Consider the following 23,144-nt stretch of genomic DNA (forward strand, 5'->3'; position numbering starts at 1 on the left):
TGTCCACATTGTTTCAGGAGATTGGTGCTGATGTGATTATGCCACAGACAATGAGGGAGGCCCTGATTGTTACCCTATTGAAGCCAGACAAGGATCCCCAAAAATTTTCCTCCTATCGTCCGTTATCTTTGTTGAATGTGGCCACTAAGATCTTTGCTAAGATTCTTGCTAACCACCTCTCCCCATTATTGCCCCAGCTAATTCGCCCTGAACAGGTAGGATTTATTCAGGGCTGTACTCTCTCACACATTCTTCGGACAGTGTTTGAAGTTCTTCAGCATACCCGCCCGGATGTCCCTGCTACAGCGTTTTTTTTAGATGACGAAAATGAATTTGAATCTATTGAGTGGTTGTTTCTTTATGCTGTACTGCAACGCATGGGGGTCGGGGATGTTTTCTTGCAACTAGTTGGGGTCCTCTATAATCGACCGGTAGCTCGAGTCCATGTAGAAGACATGGTTACTGCACCTATCGCTATCTCGAGGGGCACCAAGTAGGGATGCCCCCTAACCCACTCTTATACGCTCTAGTGGCTGAGCCCTTACTGAGAGCATTGAGGGAATATCACGGCCAAAGGGGCCTCCACTTCCCTAACTATAGTTTGATAGCGTCAGCCTATGCTGATGATACGCTCTTGTATATTAGAAACCCGGAAGTACATCTCTCCCCTGTTATTGTATTGTATTGTATTGTAGCATACTTGTATAGCGCAGCCTGTCACCACCAAGGGCACACTGGCGCTTTTGACCCATGATCCAGCGGAAAACAGTAGCTCAACCTATCCTAGGAAAGAGATGGGTTTTCAGAGCCTTTCTGAAGGCCAGAAGATCTTCAAGGCTTCTCAAGGATATTGGCAGAGAGTTCCAAAGTTTGGCCGCCGCTACTCTGAACGAGCGGCCACCCATTCTCACTCTCTGGAAGCGTGGAACTATCAGTAGCCTGGACGACGAGGAGCGTAAGGCTCGAGATGGACAATACCAGGCAAACATGCGCAGCTGGGAAATGGGGCCCAGGCCATGAATAGCCCTGAACACAATACAAGCTGCTTTGTAGCGCACCCGCAGATGGACCGGCAGCCAGTGAAGTTCTCGCAGCGCTGCCGTAGAAGAACTATGATAAGGGCGAGAAAGGGCAAGTTTGGCAGCGATGTTCTGCACCCTTTGCTGCTTGCCCAGAAGTGTTACCGGGGCCTCCAGAAGCAGTGCGTTACAGTAGTCAAGTCGACTTAGGATGGTACAACGCACTACTTCTGGCCTGGCTTGCTCAGGGAGAAGGGGTAAGACCTTGCGCAGCATACGAATAAGCATCATACATGTGGAGGTGGTCTTATTTACATGTAGATCTAGCTGCAGGTTGGGCCCAAAAATGACGCCCAGATTGCGCGCAGATTGTGCGGCTGACACCGTCTCAGAAAAGGACGGAGGCCAAAAGTCAGCCGGCAGATCGCGAGGAACTCGATCTGTGGAGCAGTGTAAAACCTCCGTCTTGGTTCCGTTGAACTGTAATGAGTTCAGACGGAGCCATTCTGCTGTCGCCTGCATGCACCGGTGGAAAGTCTCCAATGTGACTGCGTCCTGACCCTCCAAAGAAAAGACCAGCTGGGTATCATTCGCATAATTAAATGCGGAGATACCAAAGGATTTAATGAGCTGGACTAGAGGGCGGAGGTAGATATTAAAAAGTATGGGGCTGATGGCTGAGCCCTGGGGTACACCTTGTCCCACTCTCCGCTCCTCTGAACTGAAGGGGGGTAGCGAAACCCTTTGCTGACGGCAGTCCAAATAGGAGATTAACCAATCCCTAGCTCTGTCTTTGACCCCGCATTCTTCCAGCCTAGAGATCAAGGTGGGATGACTGACCGTGTCGAACGCGGCCGACATGTCGAGCAGCACCAAAAATGCTGCCCGACCACTGTCGACTCGCGCCCGCAGGTTGTCTAGCACGGTCACCAGCGCAGATTCCGTCCCATGCGCTGGGCGAAAACCAAATTGCATCTCATCCAACCAGGTGTTCCCTTCTACAAAGCCGGACAGAGTGCGGATGACCAATTTTTCCATGATTTTCACCGGAAAAGGGAGCAGGGAAATCGGCCGGTAGTTGGATAGGCACGCAGGGTCGAGCGTAGGTTTCTTTAAAAGTGGAGATACCACTGCCTTCTTCCAGCAGCTCGGTACAATGCCTGTCTCAAATGACTGGCAGCAGATGGCATGCAAGGGCTGGAAGAGATCCTCTTGAAACACCTTCCAGAGTTTTGGAGGAAGAGGATCCAGAGGCGAACCAGAAGAAACCGTAAGGGCTAAGTCTCCGAACTCCTTCAGAGAGGGAAGGGGAAAGCAACTCAGCTGGGGTCGACTGGCTTCACTCGCCGGAGCTCCCGAGCTGAGAGCCAGATCCAAGGAAGGAGGATAGGGATTACTCTGCTGGGGTCGACTGGCCACCGACGCCGGAGCTCCCAAACAGAGAGTTGGAACCAGAGGAGAAGGAGAGAAACTGCTCAGCTGGGGTCGACTGGCCACAATCGCCGGAGCTCCCAGACAGTGAGCCGGATCCAAAGAGGGGAGGGAGGAGCTACTCAACTGGGGTCGACTGGCCAAACTCGCCGGAGCTCCCAAGCAGAGAGCCGGATCCAGAATTGGAAAAGAGAAGCTACTCGGTTGGGGTCGACTGGCCACAGTCGCCGGAGCTCCCAGGCCGAGAGCCTGATCCAAAAGAGGGGAAGGAGAGCTACTCAACTGGGGTCGACTGGCTTCCGTCGCCGTTATTCGTGAGGTGCTGTGATATGGAAGACTATCGGGGTTGAAAATTAATTGGGATAAGTCTTTGATTTTCCCGTTGACACCTTGCACGACTCCCATGCAGCTAGATTACCCTTTGCAGTGGGTGCGTTACCTGGGGATACAAGTTTACTCGGATGCTGATCTTGTGATCCGGGCAAATTACGGTAGTGCAGTAGCAAAATTGAGTGAGGACATTGATCATTGGATTCGCCTCCCGCTTTTACTGGTGGGGAGAGTCTCTTTTATGAAGGTGGTGATCTTGCCCTGCTTTCTCTTTGTTTGTTAATATTCCAATAGTGGTTCCTCATCACTTGTGTAGAGAATTGCGAGTGTTGATGACCAGATTGGCTTGGGCGGGTAAAGCGTTGCGAGTATCTGTGGACCCTCTAATGTTGCTGTGCTCTGCTGGTGGTCTGGGAGCTCCAGATCTCGAGCTCTATTACTGAGTCGCGCAGGCATCACACGTGCATGCTTGGGTTCATGGTCCCCCAAACCTTCCACATCTTCATATAGAGAGAGTCGCTGCTGCACCCGAACCATTACCTTGGTTCTTAGCTATGGCCAGGCTCCGGCGCAGTGGGGTCCTGGACTCGGTGAATTCCGTGACACATGCATGGTATGCCCTCCTTAGTTTGTTCGCTGGTGCACAATTGTACTTGCCTCGAATGCTAATTGAATGGTGTCACTGGTATACTTTTAGCTCGGAAAGAGGCATGCTCCGATCATTGCATAGTCTTGGTATGTCTGACATGGGTGATCTCTTTAAAAATGGCAGGATGGTAACTTGGGATGAAGCAATTGCTAATAGGGAGCAGCCATCTGCGTTGACGCAGTTTTGGTTCTTCCGAACAAAGCATGCTCTTGGGGCAGTGTTGGGAGACGATTTGACGGAACCTGCGGATACCCCTCCTCTATCCATTCTACTCCGCTCCCAGCCCCCTCTTAAGTTGGTCTCTAAACTGAATGCTTCGGCCTTACAGACTCTATATCTCTATAGACAGTATCTCTAAGGCCCGGCTGGCCTGCCAGACTGATATTGGGGAGCAGCTATCGGATGACACATGGTTTTATTGCTGCAAGGTCACTCGTAAAATCTCCCTAAACTGCAGACTTAGACTGGTACATTTTAAGTTTCTGAATAGGGTTTACTATACCCCAGAGCGTTTATACAGATATGGATTGCGAGACTCAGACTGCTGTGAGCGTTGTGCCGGTGCAGGAGCTGATTTTTACCATCTAGTATGGGAGTATCCCCCAGTTGCTAATTTTTGGAGTCTAATCTTCGCAACTATGACTGACATGGTGGGCACTCCTATCACACCTGATCCATTATTAGCGCTGCTAGGCTATACGAAACCCCTGACAAAAAAAATGCGTAAACTGATAGTCAGGGGGAACATCACTTACAACGCATTTTTTACAACGCACTACCATTACATCGCAACCATTACAACGCATACCATTACAACGCATTGCGCTGGGGGGCGCTCTAGGATAGGGAATATATTTAATTTACTATCCAACACCTTCCCTGCTATCCACGGGGACTGGAGTTGGAATAGTAAATTAAATAATTCACTATCCAGCGCCTAAAAGCATTATGCGTTGTAATGGACTGCGTGGTAAAAACCGCGTTGTAAAGGCATACGATGTAAAAGCATGTGTTGTAGTGACACCAATCCGCCATGGGCTTGCTTTTAGCTAAGCGTAGGCTTTCTATGAGATGGATGCGAGGGCCTCTACCAACAGTAGCTGAGTGGAAAAGGGATATGGTCTATTGTAACACTCAGATATATATAATGAGCTGCTTCCACCAACCTCTCGTCCATTAAGCTTTTGGGTCCTCTTTGCTTAATATCAAGAGTCAAATCGCAATGAGACTGAAATGCACGATGACTAAACACTGTGTAGCTTTATCGACTAATGTATGTGACCTGTGTTATTTTTATTTTTGTATGTGATTGTATTTTGTATTCTTGTTCATTTTGTATTTTTCGCAAAAATGCATAAATAAATAAATAAATAAAGAAAAATCCGTCGACTGTTGTCTTCAAATACCAAACGAGTTCTTCTTTGAAAACGGAGAACACAAAAACCAAAATGCGATTAAAAAAAACAATATCCACGTGCTAATTATATACAGTAAGGATGTGAGGAGGGCATTGATTCTACAGCTCTCAAAGACTGAGAAAGCAATGCTTACAAGACCGTCACAAAAGCCCATAGACATTTACATTGCAATAATTCTCTCCTGAATCCATCTTATCCTGCCGGGGTTGTGTTTATTGCCTGGGGTGCACAAAATTACAATTTTACACACGTTTTATCTGAAAGTCCTTTAAAAAAATGTAGCCTTTTTAAATGTGTAGGGGCTTGCAAATATTGGAAAAAATGATAATGTTTGAATAGTGCAACCTTTGCAACGTCAACCAAAGATAGCGAATATCTATCCTCATATCCGAGTGAGGTCCAGGTAACGACAATGAAAGCACAGGAAAAAAAATACTTAGAAATGTTAGACTTGTTGTGTGATTATTAGTCATCAAAGAGGTAGAGACATCTTTTCTGGCAGATAAAAGTAAGGAAGTGCTTCTGGTAAAATGTGGTCCCTCCTCCGCATCTCAGTCGGGCAATAGTAAGATACTCAATGTTTTGATGGAGTCTACACTACAAAGAGATTCAAAACTTTTCCAACAGGTCGAAAATCCCAGGCCCTCCTGGAGAAGATTACAGCACTGAAGATGCATGTTGGAAGTCATTTACCCCCATTATTATTATTAAATAAATGGGTCACAGGGATCTCAAACTGGGAAACCACACTTGTTCTCATATTAGGGTATCCAGACCAGGCCAAGATGGAACCGTTATATAAACCCCTAGGTATTGTAACTGAATGGAAAGGAACTGGTCGTCCTGGAAAGCAGGAAAATCAAAACCTGTGCTTTTAGCCCACGTGTGCTAGTCTCGGAGGCCCAGAATGCGGGTTTTGATATTCAATGGCCTGAAGAAAGATAGTCTCATCTGTGAATGGGATTGGGAAGTGAAAGAAGTCATAATAGGACTGCCACCTCTAAATGTATGAACTCAACAGTTTGAATTTCGGCAGGTGAATTTGGGTTAGAGTTAACATTTCACCCACAAATGCCCTAATTTGTGTATAGATGAATCTCTGTTTAGCCCAATTAAAAAAAGGTAGAATGGGTCTGACCGTAACATGTGTCCTTCACTACGTGGAATAGTTCACGTTTTGGCTGATGTGTCTTGGTCAGATGGAAATGTGCCCCAAATTAACCTTTGTTGTACTCGGTTATTTGTGTCTGGCTGGAACAAAGGCTGTCACCACTGGAGTGGAGTGCATTGCGAATGCGTCTCCACACACCATTACTTTAGAAACGTAGGGGCATATTTACAATAACTGGCGCATCCCTGCATATCAGCAGGGATGCGCCAGTTATTGTGAGCCCCAGCTCGGCCACCATGGATGGACCGCATTTACAATGCGGCGCACCATGGGGCAAAAATGGCACAGATGCGTGACACATCTGTGCTGTAAAAGTGGTGCATTGCTGGAGTTGCATCCCAAGCGCGACGCAGCTCCAGCAATGCTCTGGGGGGCCCGATCAGCACAATGCTATGTCAATGAAAACCAGCAATTGAAGGGAGTATGATAAGTAAAACACACTAGCTCATACACTTTCAAATGTCCAAAATGTATGATGTTGGTTATGTGTCGGCCCAACTATGATTGGTGTATAGCAGAACAGGAAGTAAGGGTTTTTTAACAGGAAACTCTTATAGTAGTGGACCTGATAGTAGACTGCTCGACTTCGAATACAGTGGAACAGCGTTAGATTGTAACGCGAACAAGGATTGGTCAATTTTGTATTGAAATAGGTGCTTTCCGAGTAGCGATATCGTATTCCGGATTTATCATGGCCGGGAGCCGGGTGTTCAGATGTTGACCCCAACGTTTTGGAAAGACTTAACAGGTGAGAAATAGACAGTGTGAGATGAGAGGGAAACACTATTTTAGCCTTATTTAGGTTATATATTTATAGACTCTCCCTTCTTTTATCCCCTGGGATTTTAGATCATAGAAATTTTGACTGGCAGCCTAATTTGACTCGATACTGGTTCTGGAACAAGGAGGACCGTTGTTTGAATATAGCATTTTTCAGGATATTGGACTTATCTTAGGTAAGAATTCATCTCAACTAGGTAATGCTACAGGTTGGGGTGGTTTTCAATATGGTCTTATGACAAACTGGTTAGATATTCCTTCATATTTTTTCTAGGTGGATATAGCTTTTTTTTAAGCTCGAGTGATGATTGATTGAGGAATAAACATACAGAAGACTTACTTCATTGCTGGTAAGATGCTGGTGACGTTTAAATTTGTTGATGACTGGCGTTTGACTTTAGTTCTAACTTCTAATTTCATTGGACTGTGAATAACACCGGTTGATATGAGCATTAGAATCGACTATTTGGAAGTGATTAAACAGTTGTTATGTCATGCTTCGAACTTATTAGTATAAGGTGAGCTTGAGTCTAGGTGCACCAGTCACATAATATATACTGAGGAACGAATGTTTCACTCTTTTGGTTCAGGGGATACTTGCTTTTGGTTTACATATGAAAATAACCCTCCATGTCGGAATCAAACAATATGTGGGGAAATATCTTAGAAAATGTTTATACTTAGTGTACTAAATGTAAAATACAACTTTTGACAAAGGTGTTCTACAGTCAGGGTGGTATCCTTATATTGTGCAGGGGAGTTACTTTTTGAATATATTCTGTTTTTTTGTACTTTATGACATCATAAGACAAGTTTGTTCTTGGTTGGACTACGAAGTATTTAATGTAATAGGATTGTATTGTACGCAATGATGAAATTTTGTATAGTTTTATTGATTGCTTTTTCTTTTTACTTTTCTCTCATTTACAGCCCTGATGATGTCCCAGTTGGGGGCGAAACGCGTTGGCTGTTAATTTGCTGGCTACTTACTAAATTTTTATTTTCATGTAAATGACTGTTATATCGACTGGAAGCTGACTGGAAAAATTGTTGATTTTCATGTAAAACTACTGTTATATCGTCTGAAAGCTGACTGGATTGAATATAAAACTTCGGAATTAAAGAAAAATCAAATGTTAATCCTCATTTGTGTTGACAAATAATTATATACATTTTGGACATTTGAAAGTGTATAAGCTAGTGTGTTTTACTTATCATAGTCCCTTCCATTGCTGGTTTTTATTGTATTCTATAGAGGGCAGGACGGTGTACCTTGTGAAGGTTGAGTGTGTACAAAGATTTTTTAGTTATCACGATACTGATGTGGAAATTACACCTTGGTGCACATCAAGAGACCTATTACCGTCATAGTTTGGTTTACAATGCTGCGTCAATCCTTATGCCTGCTTCAAGCAGGCGCAGGGTTATGACGCAGCATGGGCCCAAAAGTGACTGAGTGAAATCTTGTAGATTTCACTCAGCCACTTTTAGAGGCGTTCCTGAGCCGGAACACCCCCTCCTGTGCAGGAACGCCTACTTGTGGCGCAGGGCTTTACAACGTGATGCATCTCCCAGATGCGTCACATTGTGAATACCCGCACCATGGCGCATATTTTGCACCACCACTGCGTCACAAATTTGATTCAACGGCGCGTAAAATCGGTGCAAGGGGCTTGTAAATCTGCCCCTTAAAGTAGCAGCTGACACTGAACACATGGGAAAGAAGGAGATTATTGACTTTATAAAGACTGGATTACAGCTGCCCTTAAATCCTGGCTACAAATTTGATACTGCAATTGTGCACCAACAAATGATGATACCACGAGGTAATATGCAATTACCACACCTGCGGGGTTCAAACCTCATAATGAGAGATAAGGCTTTAATTGTAAATGTTTCACTCAATTTAGGAAGCGCAACTCCAAAATCTGAGCTAAATAAATTTGAAAGTCCAACTCTTAATGGGGACCTAAGAATGGAGAAATAAGATCTAACCGTTTCAAAGGGAAAGAATAAGCGCAAAATCGCGAAAATAATTGTTGGATGCAATCTGTTTTGAGATTTATTGTAAGTAAGTAAATAATTTTTATTCGTACACGATTAATTAAAATCTTTGCAAAACAATAAAAGCATTGCTAAAAATTGTTAAAAGTTCATTGTGCCCGGTTCCTCAGTGTTACAAATTTGAGTAATATCAGTGTCTTAGTTGTCCATAAAATGTTTAACAGTCTTCAAGTGCTCTTGGGTCTTTTTTCTACTAATTCAAAAAACTTTACGACCCAACAGTTTAATTTTGTTTTAGCTGGGTTAAAAAACAATTTAACAGCCTGCTTGCATGTCCAGACGCCGTGTGATTTGAAGGAGGGTTGTAATAAGTTGTACCTCAAGTCTTTTAATTTAGGACAAATACACATCACATGGACGATGTTTTCCTTGTCAGCTTTACACAGGCAGCACTGCTGCGAGAAGTTTTGTCTTACCCACGATGGCAAATGGGGGATTACCGGAATTACACCAAGGCATAATTTAAAAAAACTTTACTTTAGTTTTTAAATTCATTCCAATGTTGAAATATGCTTGTGGTTGCATTCTTCCATGGTCACCGAGCATGATCCAACCATGCCCTCTTTTTGCTAATGCGTCCTCATCCTCAAAGGAAGAGAGGATATATGCTGATTTTTTTGTGACTTTTTTTAAAGCCAAGAGGTCAGTTTGGGTGCCCCAATGGTCGGACAGACCCAGGACTTGAAGTGAATCAAATAGATAATCTCTAGATGAGGATTTACGATGTTGGAGCAGCTCTTCCCATAGGGTGGAGTTTAGAGAACCAAGCTCAGCGCTGCGAATCTTGTACCAGCTGGTAACATACGCACTCCGCCTTCCCAGTGTTTGTTTCAGAATTCCAAATTCTAACCAAATTTGTGCATGTGAGACGTATCTTGGCAGGTTGAGGATAGCCCTGTATGAATTAGCTATTACTCTGTCCAATACTGCAGTGTACTTCCCTTGGAGAGATTCACTCCCATATGTGAAAGTTGGCTGTAGCTTTGCGCGCAAAACCTGAAGAAGAGGGTTGAGCGTTAGGTCGGAGAGTTTGGCCTTTAGAGATTTTATGGCCATGTACGTCATGGTTCCCTTTCCTCGTAAAGAGTCCAATTGAGGTTTAAACGAGTTCTTGGAGTCCAGAATTACTCCCAAATAATGGTAGGTGGTTACTAGGTCCAACCCTTCTCCATTTATGTACCAATTGATTTTCCTTTTTTTCTTTTTTTGTAATTCACTGCTATGACCTTGGATTTGTTGAAGTTTATTTGCAGGGCATTCCTTTCTGAAAAGGAGTAGCCTACATTTAGAAGGTGCTGGAGGCCTATTGGTGTCCGGCTTATCAGCACCAAATCATCCGCATACAGCAGATTTGACAGTGGGATTTTCCCTAGTTTCGGATCGTGACAAAGGCATTTATTAAATTCCCCTGGCAGGTCAGCAAGAAAGAGGTTGAATAAAATTGGTGCTAGCATGCAACCCTGTTTTAACCCTTTTGTTGTTGGAATGGGTTTAGAGAGGTGTGTGCCCGCTCCTAGTTTAACTTTAATCCAGGTATTTGAGTAGAGTAAAATCAGTATGTCTGGGAGATGTTTGGGTATTCCCCAGTTGTCCAATTTCCGCCAGAGTTTGTTGCGATCCACGTGGTCGAATGCAGCAGTGTAATCGATAAAGGAGAGAAATTGGGTTTTTTTAATCTCTTTTGCTGCTTTTATCAGCAGGGTCAGTGCCATGATGTTGGTTGTGGTCCCTTGGCCCCTGCAGAACCCTGTTTGGTTGATCAGAATTATTGAGTTTTAAATGCCCATAACGTCAGGTCCTCCAGTAGGGTTCCTGCAAAATACTTAGCCTCCACATCTATGAGGGCAATGAGCCGATAATTATTTTGATGTTTCTTGTTGCCATGTTTGAAGATTGGGCTGATTATTGACCCGCGCCAGAATTCAGGTAGAGTCTGGGTGTTCTTTATGTTGTTGAATATCGGTCTTAGCGCTGTGCTACAGAATTCCGCATCTGATTTGTACAGTATCGGTGGAATACCGTTTGGCCCAGGGGCTCCTGTCGGACTTCCCCTGTCTATTTGCCTTTTGACATCGGCTGGCATGGTGGCCAAATGTCCAGACTCAATGTGGCAAAAACTATTAGGGTTAGGCATTGGTTTTTCCGTTCGAGGTGGTGGCCTGACTTCATTCGTGTGGATTTTTTGGGTTGTGCCCATTATGTAGTGATTGTCTGTTATTTCCCTCTGAGCTTCTTTGCAGAGCTTTTTTGTCATTGCTTCTTCAAGGCTGTCCTCATTGTTGAAGTGCTTAAGTCGGTATTTTGTCCATACTTCCTCCGTTATGTTTGAGTTTAGGCCGAGTTGGCCTGGGTTCTTTATTCGTTCAATCATTTGCCAGAACCTTGAGCTGTTTTTCCATTTTACTTCATGAAGAAGTTTCGCCCACAGCTCGTCATTTTTTTGTTTTTGTTTTTCCCATTTCATCCGTTTTAACAGTTTTTTCGCTCTCCGTAGGATTGTTTGCAAGTCGTGGTTCACTGTATCCTTTCGTATCTGCCTCAGTGTTCGGTTTATTAAAGTTTTTTGCATTTTCATTTCTGGGGGGAATTGTAATTTGGTTGATGTTCCCTGTCCATGGGGTAACCTGTTTGGTGGCCCTTTTAGCAATTTCGCACTGATGTCTAGAATAAAGTTTTAAAGTAAACAAGATGCGAAAACCTACACTCCTAATTTTACTAAAGAAGTATTCTCCAATACTCTGTTGGTCGGGACACACTGTTTACTAAGGGCCCATAAAGCTTATTCAAAATTGTAATCACATATTCATATGTTGTAACACAGTTTATACATAGTGAAAACATAAATATTTTTTGAAAAAAATCAACTCATGTAATACACAAAATGACAACACATTAATAAGTCTTCATTTTCTTGATTTTACTTCTTCTCAATCCATATAATTTTGCTGTACTGTTCAACAGTTTCAGGCAACCAAAATCCATTTAATTGCCACAAAGCGGAATCCCTGGTATGTACAAAACCCAATGCATTTCGGCATAAACCTTCATCAGGGGAAATGCTGTAAATTTACAAAAACAATTGCTTGTAATTCCAATTCTACAGTATGTAAACTGAAGCAAAATTAAAATCATGGGTTTTTCAGTTGTCTTTTAGGAAGGGTGTTTCTTACATATTATGGGACTATGGATGGTTCTTTCAAAACACAAGGACAAGAAACATGGTTTTTTGATTTGCTCAGTCCAGCACAACACGTTATATAAATACACAGGGTAAATCAGGTTCATGTTTTATGAGCATGTCAATTGCATGACGGCACTATTAGGTGGACCGGTGTGGTCTAGTCCTTGATTTATTTTAATTTTGCTTCAGTTTACATACTGTAGAATTGGAATTACAAGCAATTGTTTTTATAAATTTACAGCATTTCCCCTGATGAAGGTTTATGCCGAAATGCATTGGGTGTTGTACATACCAGGGATTCAACTTTGTGGTAATTGAATGGATTTTTGTTGCCTGAAACTGTTGAACAGTACAGAGAAATTATATGGATTGAGAAGAAGTAAAATCAAGAAAATGAAGACTTATTAATGTGTTGTCATTTTGTGTATTACATGAGTTGATTTTTTTCAAAAAATATTTATGTTTTCACTATGTATAAATGGTGTTACAACATATGAATATGTGATTACAATTTTGAATAAGCTTTATGTGCACTTAGTGAACAGTGCGTCCCGACCAACAGGTTCTGTTGTTTCTTTAGAATAAAGTTTTGCCATACTTCTGTCAAATTTGTAGAACTAGCCGTCTGAGAAAAAAGAGTTTTCGCTGCTAGGCTTATGGAGTTGATGATAGAGGGATTGCACAGAAGCCGCCTTAGATTTGAAGTCACTTCAATATCAATGCATGTGTGTGGTTCAGTATCCAGAAGTGAATTGACTTTTATTGTGGCTTCTTGGGGCAGGTGGTCACTAAGGTCACTCATCCCTATTTTGAACGCTGTTACCCTGCCAAGCATATTTAGAGATGTGAATGTGTAGTCCAGGTGTGAGGATTGCTTATCGGAATGAAAGGTTGTGACCGGTGGATCGTCTTCCGCATAGCGCCCATTCAAGGCTCTTAAATTGAGATGTTCTAGTTGTCAAAGTAAATTTTTTGAGCAATTTGTAGATTTGTTGATTTTTGCACAGCCCTGTTTTGGGACTCCCCATGCAGCACTAAGTTCTTGATTAAGGTCGTCCTATGAATCCGAGCTGATGAGAAACATGTTAAAGTCCCCTGCCAGGATGATGAAATCTGAGTCCTCTTCATCCATTATATTTTTCCAAGGCTTTTCTCAATTTGTTGCCAGCTTGTCGTGTCTGTTTGTGGTGGATGTAAGTGTTGATTATTATTACATCTTGAGGCTGGTTATATAACTGAAGTGAGATCTTTGCCACCTGTATTGCGCTTGGCGGGGGTATTTGAGATTCTATTGTCGTGGTCTCACCTATTGTTACAATTAAGGCAAAAATCATTAGACCCCTGATCTGCGGCAGAAGGTGGAGCTTTTGCTTGCTGGAAAACAACAAGATCGGAACCCTTGCAGCTTGAATGCCTTTTCCTCCCAAGTTTCTTGGAACAGTAGCAGGTCAAATGAGTTTAAATATTGTAAAAACTCAGGGTCGTTGCTTTTGCTAGCTAGGCCATTGACGTTCCAAGTGCATACACTAATTTGCCTGGTCTTTTCTAAGGGATGAACAGAGTTATTACCTCTTTGTCAATTTGTATGCTTGACTGTGTTGACGGTGCGTTGGATCGACTTCCAGTTCGGAGGGATGGTTGGCAAAGCGCAACCACCGTGCCTTGGTTCTTGTCCAAGGAAGAATGTTTTTGTGTCTTGGGTGTGAGCTCATGGAGAGGTGCTCCTTGCTCCTTTTAATACTGAGTTGGTATTTTTCCGTGCTGGTGACCTGGTAGGGGGTAAGAAAGGTGTCGGATAGGAGGTTGCTTTTCAAATCTCAGATTAATCCCCCATTGTTTGAACATTGCTTCTTACTTCCAGATTTCCTTGGCTGTCTCAGTGGAGTTCCAAGTTGCTTTAATTGTTACTAAACGTTGTGGATCATTGCTTACCAGAAACTCAATTTGAAGGAGATCAGGGGAGCTTATGTTTCCTAGGCTTGTAATCGAGTTTAAAAGTCTTAATATGTTTCCCCTGGTCAGTATGTCGTCCCTGCCTCGGGACGTGTATTCTGGAGTGAAGAGGATGTTGGTTGGACTGTCCTGATTGTGCTCTGTTGTTGGTTTTGTTGGTGGACCATCATGGCCAAGACCACAGGGCTGGGGGAACGGCTTGGGCTGCCAGTGACTGGGCAGGTTAATTGCACGCTTTGATCGCTTTCTCTCCCGAGATCTCTTGTGTTGTTAGTCGAACCTTCTGTTGGTTATTGGGGTGGCTCCAGGTTACAAGTCTTGACATTGTCCTGGGTTTCTATTGGTAAAATGTGTTCAGACATTTTTGGGTCAGTGCTATGTGCAGGTTGGGTAGATTTTGCTTCGGAAAGTCTCTGCTTGCTTTTGCTATGTCGAGGTTTCTGGGTGACGTCGCCGGGTGGTTTATCAGAGCTGCTGGGGGGCGACGACGGGCGATGCTGGAGGACTCTCTAAACCCACTTGCAAGGGTAGGAATCGAGGTTGTTCCATGTCTGTGGCTTTTCGGCAATGGGTGGTTGGTGAAAGAGATGGATTTAGTTGCATTTCTATACGAGGTCTTGTGTCAGTTAGAAGCCTGTTTCTTCCTTTCCTTTTTTTCTTTCTGCGAGTCTTACAGAAGAACTGGGTGCTAACTAATGCCGAATCAGCTGCATTTGCATTGTGGTTTGGGAGTTCAGCTTCCTTGTCCTCTGACGGTGATGGTAAAACTTCTCTACCCTCTGGGAATGAATTGCTGGTTGCAGTCTGTTCGACAGCAGGTTGATTCTCTAACCTTGCTGATATTGCAGGCAATTCTATCTTGAAGTCAGAAGTTTGTGGAGCTACTGATTTTAGGTCGCATATGAGTTCGCCTAACATGGATGGTAAGGTTGATAATTTGTCTAAGATCGTTTCGCAGGGGCATGGTGGTGGTATCGTTTGGACCACGTATGCTGCTTTTTGGCCCCTCCTAATGAGACCTTTTAGTTCTGATATCTTCCCGTCAATTCCTGAAATTGAGTTGGCATTGTCTGTAGGACTGAAAGCTGCAAGTCCATTTTGTGCGATTGAAATTCTAGGGCTGTGGCTGAGTCTTACAAGGTATTTAGGATTGTTGTCCATACAGATTCCGGGAATGAATTCCCGGTGTTGTTACTTTTCTCCAATCTTGGGAGGTTGTTTGCTTCGCTGGGTGAATTTACATGCGCTGGTTTAAGGTTGTAGGAAGCAACCAGTTCTTCCCATTCCTGAGTGGCTATAAAGGTCATGTCGTTGTTCATAGAGTGGGAATGATTGTATGGAAGTAAAGTGCGACGCACAGAGGACGTATGTGCTGCCGATCTGCTATGTGTTGTTATTTGTTCCCAGGTATCTACTTGGGTTGTTGGGGTATCTTAATTTGAGTAGGAAAGCTTGTGGTTGGATTGGGAGAATTCATTTAGCATTTTTTCTTTCCAGCATTCCTGTTCTTTAGTCATTGTTGGTTCTGTCTGTATTACTCGGATTGCCTTTGTTGGAATTGGGGAGCTGCTATACAGTTGGGGGAGAAGTGAATCTTGTCTATTTCCGCCATTATGGATCTGAAACTTGGTTTTGGCCGACAAATCTAGGTTTTCTAGGTGCGGTATGCTAACTTTGCTTAGATGTGTCTCAACTCGACTGGCTGAGTTTGAGTGGGTTGCTATCTCGGCGGACTCAACCGCCTTTGGTGGACTCCGTAAGTTGTCGTTGGTGAACCCTTCTCTGGAGTGTGGCAGGTCCAAATTGTCCCTGCTTTGGCTGTTCTGGCTGTTAACTCCTTTACCTGCTAAGCAGGTGGGTTCAGCCACTTCTCTACCTCCATGTTAGTGCTACAAATGTTGCCTCAGCAGCGGGGTGGTTGTGAGTTCCAGCGGGCCATAATGGGTCACATGGATTGCTGTTGGTACGGCTGCAATCGGTTTTGCTTGATAGAAGTGGTGTTTGCAGTCCTTTAATGTTCCCAGTCTTGGAGTAAATGGCTGTCCCGGGGTCTTTTAAGAAGGAAAACTTTGTATATATCTTTGGTTGGTGGGTGTATATCTTTTTCCTCACTGGCATTCCTTCAATGGTTATAAGGTGGTTTGGGTCCTTTGACGATGGTTTTGGTATAGAAGGTGACAATGGCTGTGGAATTGACTGTGATGTCGTAGGTGAAGTCAGTGGTCTCGGTGACTGCCGATGAGCCGTAATTAGACTTGAGGTTGAGGTGGAGGCATTTGCCATCGGTGGTACGTTGTCCTTTTTGTTTTCGTTTTCAGTTGATGTTACAGTTGAAGTTAAAATTGAAGTTGGAGTTGCAATTGAAGTTGAGGTTGCCATTAAAGGTCCTTCTGTGTGAGTGTTGTGAACATTGGGATTTACTTCCTGAGGACTGGCTAAATGCGATGACATTGTTGGCTCAAAGTTTCCCTTTCCTTGGGTTAGACTTAAAGTAGAATGTTGGTTTAAGTAGGGGTTGCCTAACTCTGCCGGATCTCATAGCTCCTGTGTATTGTTTTTATGGACGGGTTTTTTTACTTTTTTATTAATTTAAGTGTGTTTGATTTGGTGATTTGAGGCTAAAGGAACCTCCCCTCTGTAAGACCTCCCTTAACAAGGTCGAGCTCGGACTTCTCCCTTAACAGGGTCTGGCTCAGGGCTTCTTGCTTAGCCCGACTAGAACCCAGATCTTTGGTCTTTTGATATTGGATCTTGAGTATTAATTATTGTGGTTGGTGTTGATATTGATAATGTTATTGCTGTTGGAACCCCAGTGCTTCATTGAAGTTTTGACGAGGTCTGGATCTCGTCCTGATCTGCCCTCTTGGGGAGGACACTCTTGCCCCCAGTTTTCCACCTCAACTCGTGCCGGTCTCCAATGCTGACTTCAGTGCTAGCTCCTATACTGGCTCCAATGCTGGCTCCAATGCGCTCTGCTGGTCGAGGGAATACCTGCGCCACCTCTGCTTTCCCTCTGTTTTTCAGCTACCTGCTACAATAAAGCTGTAGTGAAGCTTTTGGTGTAAGCTTTTGGGGGTAGCTCTGGCTCCCTTGCGCCCTTGTCTTTTTGCCTCCTGTCTTTAGAGTGGGTCCGCTCTCTGCCCTCTGCCTCTGCTGCGTTTACCTGATAGTGTCTTTTTCCATTTATTCTTTGCGATGCTTGCAGACAGGCGGGCAGACAGACAGGCTGGCGGGCAGGAAGGCTGAGCTGTATATATGAAGTCCTAAGGTGGTCAGGTGAAGGAGGGCTGATTGCGGGATGGGATGAAATGGAGGGCCGGCCGTTTTTCCTGCAAGCCGCGGCCTTCGGCCCCCTAAATTGGAACAACCTGATGACAGCCGCGTCGGTGATCTCCGCGTTCTCTGTGCTCAGCCTCACCCCTGCTCGCAACCCGCTTCCCGCTCTCTGCTCTCATCCTCCGGCTCCGCTGGAGCAGGACCGAGGCGGGCAAGCAGGCACGAGGATGCTGGCTGGAGCGTGCTGGCGGCGGTCGCTGGACCGTGGCAGTGAAAATGAGGAAAGAGTCTTCCTCTTTGCGGGCCAAAACGCTGCTTGATATTTCAGGCTTCCCCCACCTGTGTGAGAAGCTACTCACCACTGCTGGTTGCTGGGCGCTGGAAAATGGACGCACTGGTGGTGGCGGTGGAGGGTGGTGATGGAGCCGCGGCACCTCCTCACGGCCCACCCATACCTCGCAGCCTCTCTGCTCCGCCGCCGCCACTTTTCTCCACGTAGCGTCAGGGCAGGCAGGCAAGGGAAGGGAGACTGCACCTCGCTAGGCTGCTTCTGCCTCCACTCTTCTCCACTCTTCTCCTCGTCACCCCCGCTGCTCCTCGTTGCGGCCAGGCAAGGCAGGCTAGCAGGCAAGGCAGGGGAAGGGAGACCGCACCGCAGCTTCTGTCTCTGTGTCTCCACTCTCGCTTCTCAGATGCCACGAAAACACGGCTCTGGATTTCCAAAACGGCTTAGCAGTCTAAATTTGAGATTTATTGTTGAGAGATTTCCTTCACAGCAGTTTATGTCAGTGGCCTGGCCTTAGCGAAAAAGTCAAATCACTTACTCAAATTGTTAATGTATAAAAACACTCTTCTTTAAAATACACGTAGTTTATAGGGAACGCATTCTAAATAACTTAAAAAGTAGCACAAAAGAGAAAAAAGGCATTTTAATTGTGAAGAATGCCACTGACAAGTTTCCAAGTATGGTTTTGAACTGTGGTCAGTACCTTCAGTAATGCCCTCAATAATGTATTCCTTCTCTTGGCTGTCTTCACTATTCTTGCCATGTAGGTGAACCCTAAAATGGTTTTGCTTTGATCCCATGGAGGTATACCTTCTAGTAATACATGCTGGAAGACCCTGGGGGAGTGGCAGGAAAACAGGGGATTCGGACTACTAAATTTGAGAATATTAGGAAGGGTTAAGGAGATTTCCCTAAGTAAGCATAATACAAGCGCGCAGGAGGCAGACTGTGTGTTGATAGCTTGAACCACAGCCATGTTGTCGGACCACAAGACAACCCTTATAAGGCTGGCCAGAGGTGGAAAGCCACTACAATCGGGAACAGTTCTAAGACAGTTATGTTAGCTGTTATCCTTTTCTTCCTCCATGCGTTGGGCCATTTCTCAGCGCACCACTCCCTGTCCAGGATTGTGCCAAATCCCTCCCTGCCCGACGCGTCTGTAAACAGTGTCAGCTCCTGGCTGCTAGTCCAGGGCTCCTGGCTGCTAGTCCAGGGGTCCCTCCATATGACAGAGCCATTGAACTGCTCCAGGAATTCCCCCCACATCTTAACCCCTTCGATGCTTGTGACGGAACCATTCCGTCATCAGTCACTGCTGAGCTGTGCTGAAGACGGAATGGTTCCGTCATGACCACACCCTGTTCTGCAATGTCCAGCACAGGGGGAAATTCAATCAGCAGCCAAGGTGTTAAGGACCTCCTTAACCCCCATGCTCAGCCTCACCTCATGGTGTCTGCGTTTTATTTTAGCAGCTGTCCTGGCTAACCTGTGTTCAAAGGCTCTACCCGCGGGGATCACCTTGGTGGCAAAGTTTAATCTGCCATGCAAGCTTTGTATGTCGTCCAGTGATACCTTTTCTTGCCCCAATACTGTCCGGATCTGCGCTCCCAGCTCGTTGACTTTATCTGCTGGAAGCCTGGCTTCCCCTGCCTTGGTGTCGATCTCTACGCCTAGGAAGACTAGTACCTGCGCTGGCCCTACTGTCTTCCCCGGGGCCCATGGCACCCCCAGGTGTTCAGTCACTTTCTGGAATTTTGCTAACGCCTCTGCGCAATCTTGCGTCTCTGCTCTACCTACGAACAGGAAGTCATCTAGGTAATGGGTCAAGCTTTCAACCCCTTCTGTTGCCTGCAGGACCCACTGTAGGAAGGTGCTAAAGGCCTCAAAAAATGCGCATGAGATGGAGCAGCCCATGGGCATGCACCTGTCATAATAGCATTCATCACCCAACCTGAAACACAGTAGGTCCTGGCTGCGGGGATGTACCGGCAAGAGACGGAAAGCCGACTCTATGTCAGCTTTAGCTAGCCAGGCCCCTTAGCCAGCCCTTCTTAGTAGGTGCATGGCCACATCAAATGAGCAGTACGAAACTGAGCACACCCCTTCTTCCAAGTTGTGGTTGACAGACTCGCCTTCAGGGTAGGACAGGTGGTGTATCAGTCTGAAGGCCCCAGGCTCTTTTTTGGGAACTATCCCCAGGGGGGAGACTATGAAATTGGCGAGCTGTGGCTGCAAGAAAGGACCTGCTACTCTCCCCAACTCCAGTTCTTTGGAAACTTTTGCTCTCACCACCTCAGGCTGCTGACGCTCTTTCACGTTTTCATTGGCAGTGGTTTCGAGAGGCAAGGCCGAGAGCGAGGGAGGAGATGACACCTTTCCCGGCTTAGCTCTGGCACATGCTGCTTTGGCGCAGCACATTAGAGAGCTAGGCGAGCTGTCCCTGGCACCCCGGACCATGAGAAGATATCAGACATGCGTGAAAAAATTCTGTGAAATCATGGGCCCTTGGGAGCAAGAGGCTTCAACACAGGTTGACAGGGTGCAAGCATTCATGATTTGGGCCAAAGATGGGGGGAAGAGCCACTCGTGGATGGCTGGACACCTGTCGGCCATCGGGCACCATGCCTGGCTGCTGGGTCAGAAGGACCCCTCCACATTATTTACGACCAGGGCAGCGCTCAAGGGTTGGGCAAGAGTGGTGCCTAAGTCAATAGACCAAAGGGCCCCCATTGATTATGAGACATTAAAAAAGATGCTAGACGCCCTCCCCACGGTCACCCACTCAGCATACGAAGCATCCCTCTTCGCAGCAACATTCAGCTTAGCGTTTTTTGGAGCCTTTAGAATAGGAGAGCTGGTGGCTTGCTCCAAGAAGGAGAAGAACTCTAGGGCCCTGCAGATGAGGGATGTGCGCCTTACAGCTGAATCAGTGGAGATATACCTGCAATTCTCAAAGATGGACCAGTCAGGCAGGGGTAGGGTCATCTCCTTACACCGCCTGGGTAATGACAGCTACTGCCCGGTGTCCCTGCTAGCCGCCTTCTTGTCCTGCCGCCCACGTACGGATGGGCTACTATTAATACACCTGGACGGCTCCCTGGTCACGAAATACCACGTGGAGCATGTGATGCAAGGGTGTCTGTTCTTGTCTGGTTACACGAAAGGGGGAGCCAAATACAGCTCAAACTCTTTCAGGATAGGGGCTGCCACAACAGCTTTCAAGGAAGGTCTGTCGGCTGAGGCAAAAAAGAGGGTAGGGCGGTGGGACTCCAATTGCTACAAAAGGAATGTAAGGCCAGTAAGTGCAATACGCCCTTTTATCAGAAATGAGGCAGGGAACAATTAGGCAATGAGAGAAGAATATGTTCACATATGCCACGATTTTATGTGGCCTTGTTTGGCTTTTGTTGTACAGTTTGAAGTATAGAATTACATGTGCCACGTTTTGGTGGTTGTTTGACTTTTCAGTGTTTTGAAGTGTTCAATAAATTATAATCTTGCAAACAGTTGTGTTTTATTGCAGGAACAGAGGTGTGGGTGATGGGGCACTCTTATGTCGCAAGACTGGCAAGATGGGTGAATGCAGTCACTTGGAAGCATGGCTTCACCAAGACTATTATATCCTGGCTTGGCCTCCCCGGAATGCATTGGCCTGAACTCTTAGGAACGCTGCGTAGGATATTAAGGGAGAATAGACGGCAGCCAAACATCATAGTGGTGCACCTAGGGGGGAATGACCTGGTAGCATTAGGCAAAAGGCGTCTGCTGGATGCAATGAGGAAGGGCCTGAGCATCCTGAGCAGTGAGCTGGGATCATGCAGCTTATGGTGGTCAGAAATAACTCCCAGACCCATATGGCATGGGGCGAATTCGCAGGAGGCACTGGAAGTTACCCGCAGGCGCGTAAATGCAGCCATGCATAAATTTACGGAAATGCGAGGGGTGGGTTTCATTAGGCATGGCTTGCTGCACACGAAATCTATTGGCTGCTGGGAATCTGACAGGGTGCATTTGTCTAAGGTAGGCATGGCGATATTCCTACTAGATTTAGGGGAAGCTCTGGAAACAGCAGGGTGCAAGTAGAGGAGAATAGGGAGCTAGGTAGTGGGGGCTCTGGGCGCAGCGGTTGCCACGCCCAGGGCTGTGGAGGATTACAGGGCGATCCCCATACAAGAAAGGCACAGGAACAGGACCTGAAGCCCCAGTGCAAAACGCACCGTGCAGAGTCATACATACTCCAAGGGGCCCTTCTTGGGGACTTGGTGTTCGGCGGCGCCCCGTTAGTCCTTAGGGCCGTTGTAAGTATGAGCAACCGGGGGCTTGCCGATAGCGCCCCGCCCGGCTGGGGAAGGTGTGAGTTAACTCTCCCTTGTCCAGAGGGCGGGGTGGACGATAGGTCCACCGGTGGGAGGAGGTATCCTCCCAGGTACCACACCGGGCTATGGCCGCTGTTGTTTCTTTGGCTCAACTTCAGGCTCCCTGCAACAAGGGATTGCGGGGCGGAGGGGGTCCCCTGTCAGTTAACCCACCCTGTTATTTGTACAACAAATAAACCTGCAACTTCTTCATCCCAATATACTTGTCTGTGTGTTATTTGGGTTTTGGGGAGGCTGTGGGCAGAGGCGTACCGATGGAACTACTATGCACCTCGCTAGGCTGCTTCTGCCTCCACTCTTCTCCACTCTTCTCCTCGTCACCCCAGCCGCTCCTCGTTGCGGCCAGGCAAGGCAGGCTAGCAGGCAAGGCAGGGGAAGGGAGACCGCACCGCAGCTTCTGTCTCTGTGTCTCCGCTCTCGCTTCTCAGATGCCACGAAAACACGGCTCTGGATTTCCAAAATGGCTTAGCAGTCTAAATTTCAGATTTATTGTTGAGAGATTTCCTTCACAGCAGTTTATGTCAGTGGCCTGGCCTTAGCGAAAAAGTCAAATCACTTACTCAAATTGTTAATGTATAAAAACACTCTTCTTTAAAATACACATAGTTTATAGGGAATGCATTCTAAATAACTTAAAAAGTAGCACAAAGGAGAAAAAAGGCATTTTAATTGTGAAGAATGCCACTGACAAGTTTCCAAGTAGGGTTTTGAACTGTGGTCAGTACCTTCAGTAATGCCCACAATAATGTATTCTTTCTCTTGGCTGTCTTCAGTAATCTTGCCATGTAGGTTAACCATAAAATGGTTTTGCTTTGATCCCCGATAAAATAACATTGGCAATTTAGGCCCTAATCACAAACAGCACTTTGTAGTATACTTATAGGTACTACAATAGTAGACCCACTTGCGGAGACCTCTACCTCCGATTTTCTTCTTTTCTATGACCACGTCTGCTTCACATGTGCATGGAGGTATACCTTCTAGTAATACATGCTGGAGGACCCTGGGGGAGTGGAAGGAAAACAGGGGATTCTGACTACTAAATTTGAGAATATTAGGAAGGGTTAAGGAGGTGTTTAGAGAGATGGGAATGGGGGGGGGGGGTTTAGGGATGGACATGCAAATACAAACACCCACCCATCCACAAAAGAGATAGGCCCATTGCTATTTACAAACTGAACTTCTGAAATTACAACAGGCATACTGGACA

The 23,144-nt window shown here is 45.7% G+C and overlaps 2 protein-coding genes across 2 annotated transcripts in view; one reads left to right on the forward strand and one right to left on the reverse strand.

The window, feature by feature from the left end:
* Positions 1 to 8,785, forward strand: part of LOC147747767 (uncharacterized) — a 63,221-nt gene extending 54,436 nt beyond the window's left edge. The window contains exon 3 of the mRNA XM_086935969.1: positions 8,709 to 8,785. Coding sequence (XP_086792095.1) covers positions 8,709 to 8,785 — 77 coding nt within the window. The remainder of the gene's footprint in view (positions 1 to 8,708) is intronic.
* The window catches only part of LOC147747765 (regulator of G protein signaling 8-like), a 491,729-nt gene that overhangs the window by 298,361 nt on the left and 170,224 nt on the right, over positions 1 to 23,144 (reverse strand). The window lies entirely within an intron of this gene.

This window comes from Lissotriton vulgaris, chromosome 1_1 (assembly GCF_964263255.1).
Source record: "Lissotriton vulgaris chromosome 1_1, aLisVul1.2, whole genome shotgun sequence".
Classification (NCBI taxonomy): Eukaryota; Metazoa; Chordata; class Amphibia; order Caudata; family Salamandridae; genus Lissotriton; species Lissotriton vulgaris.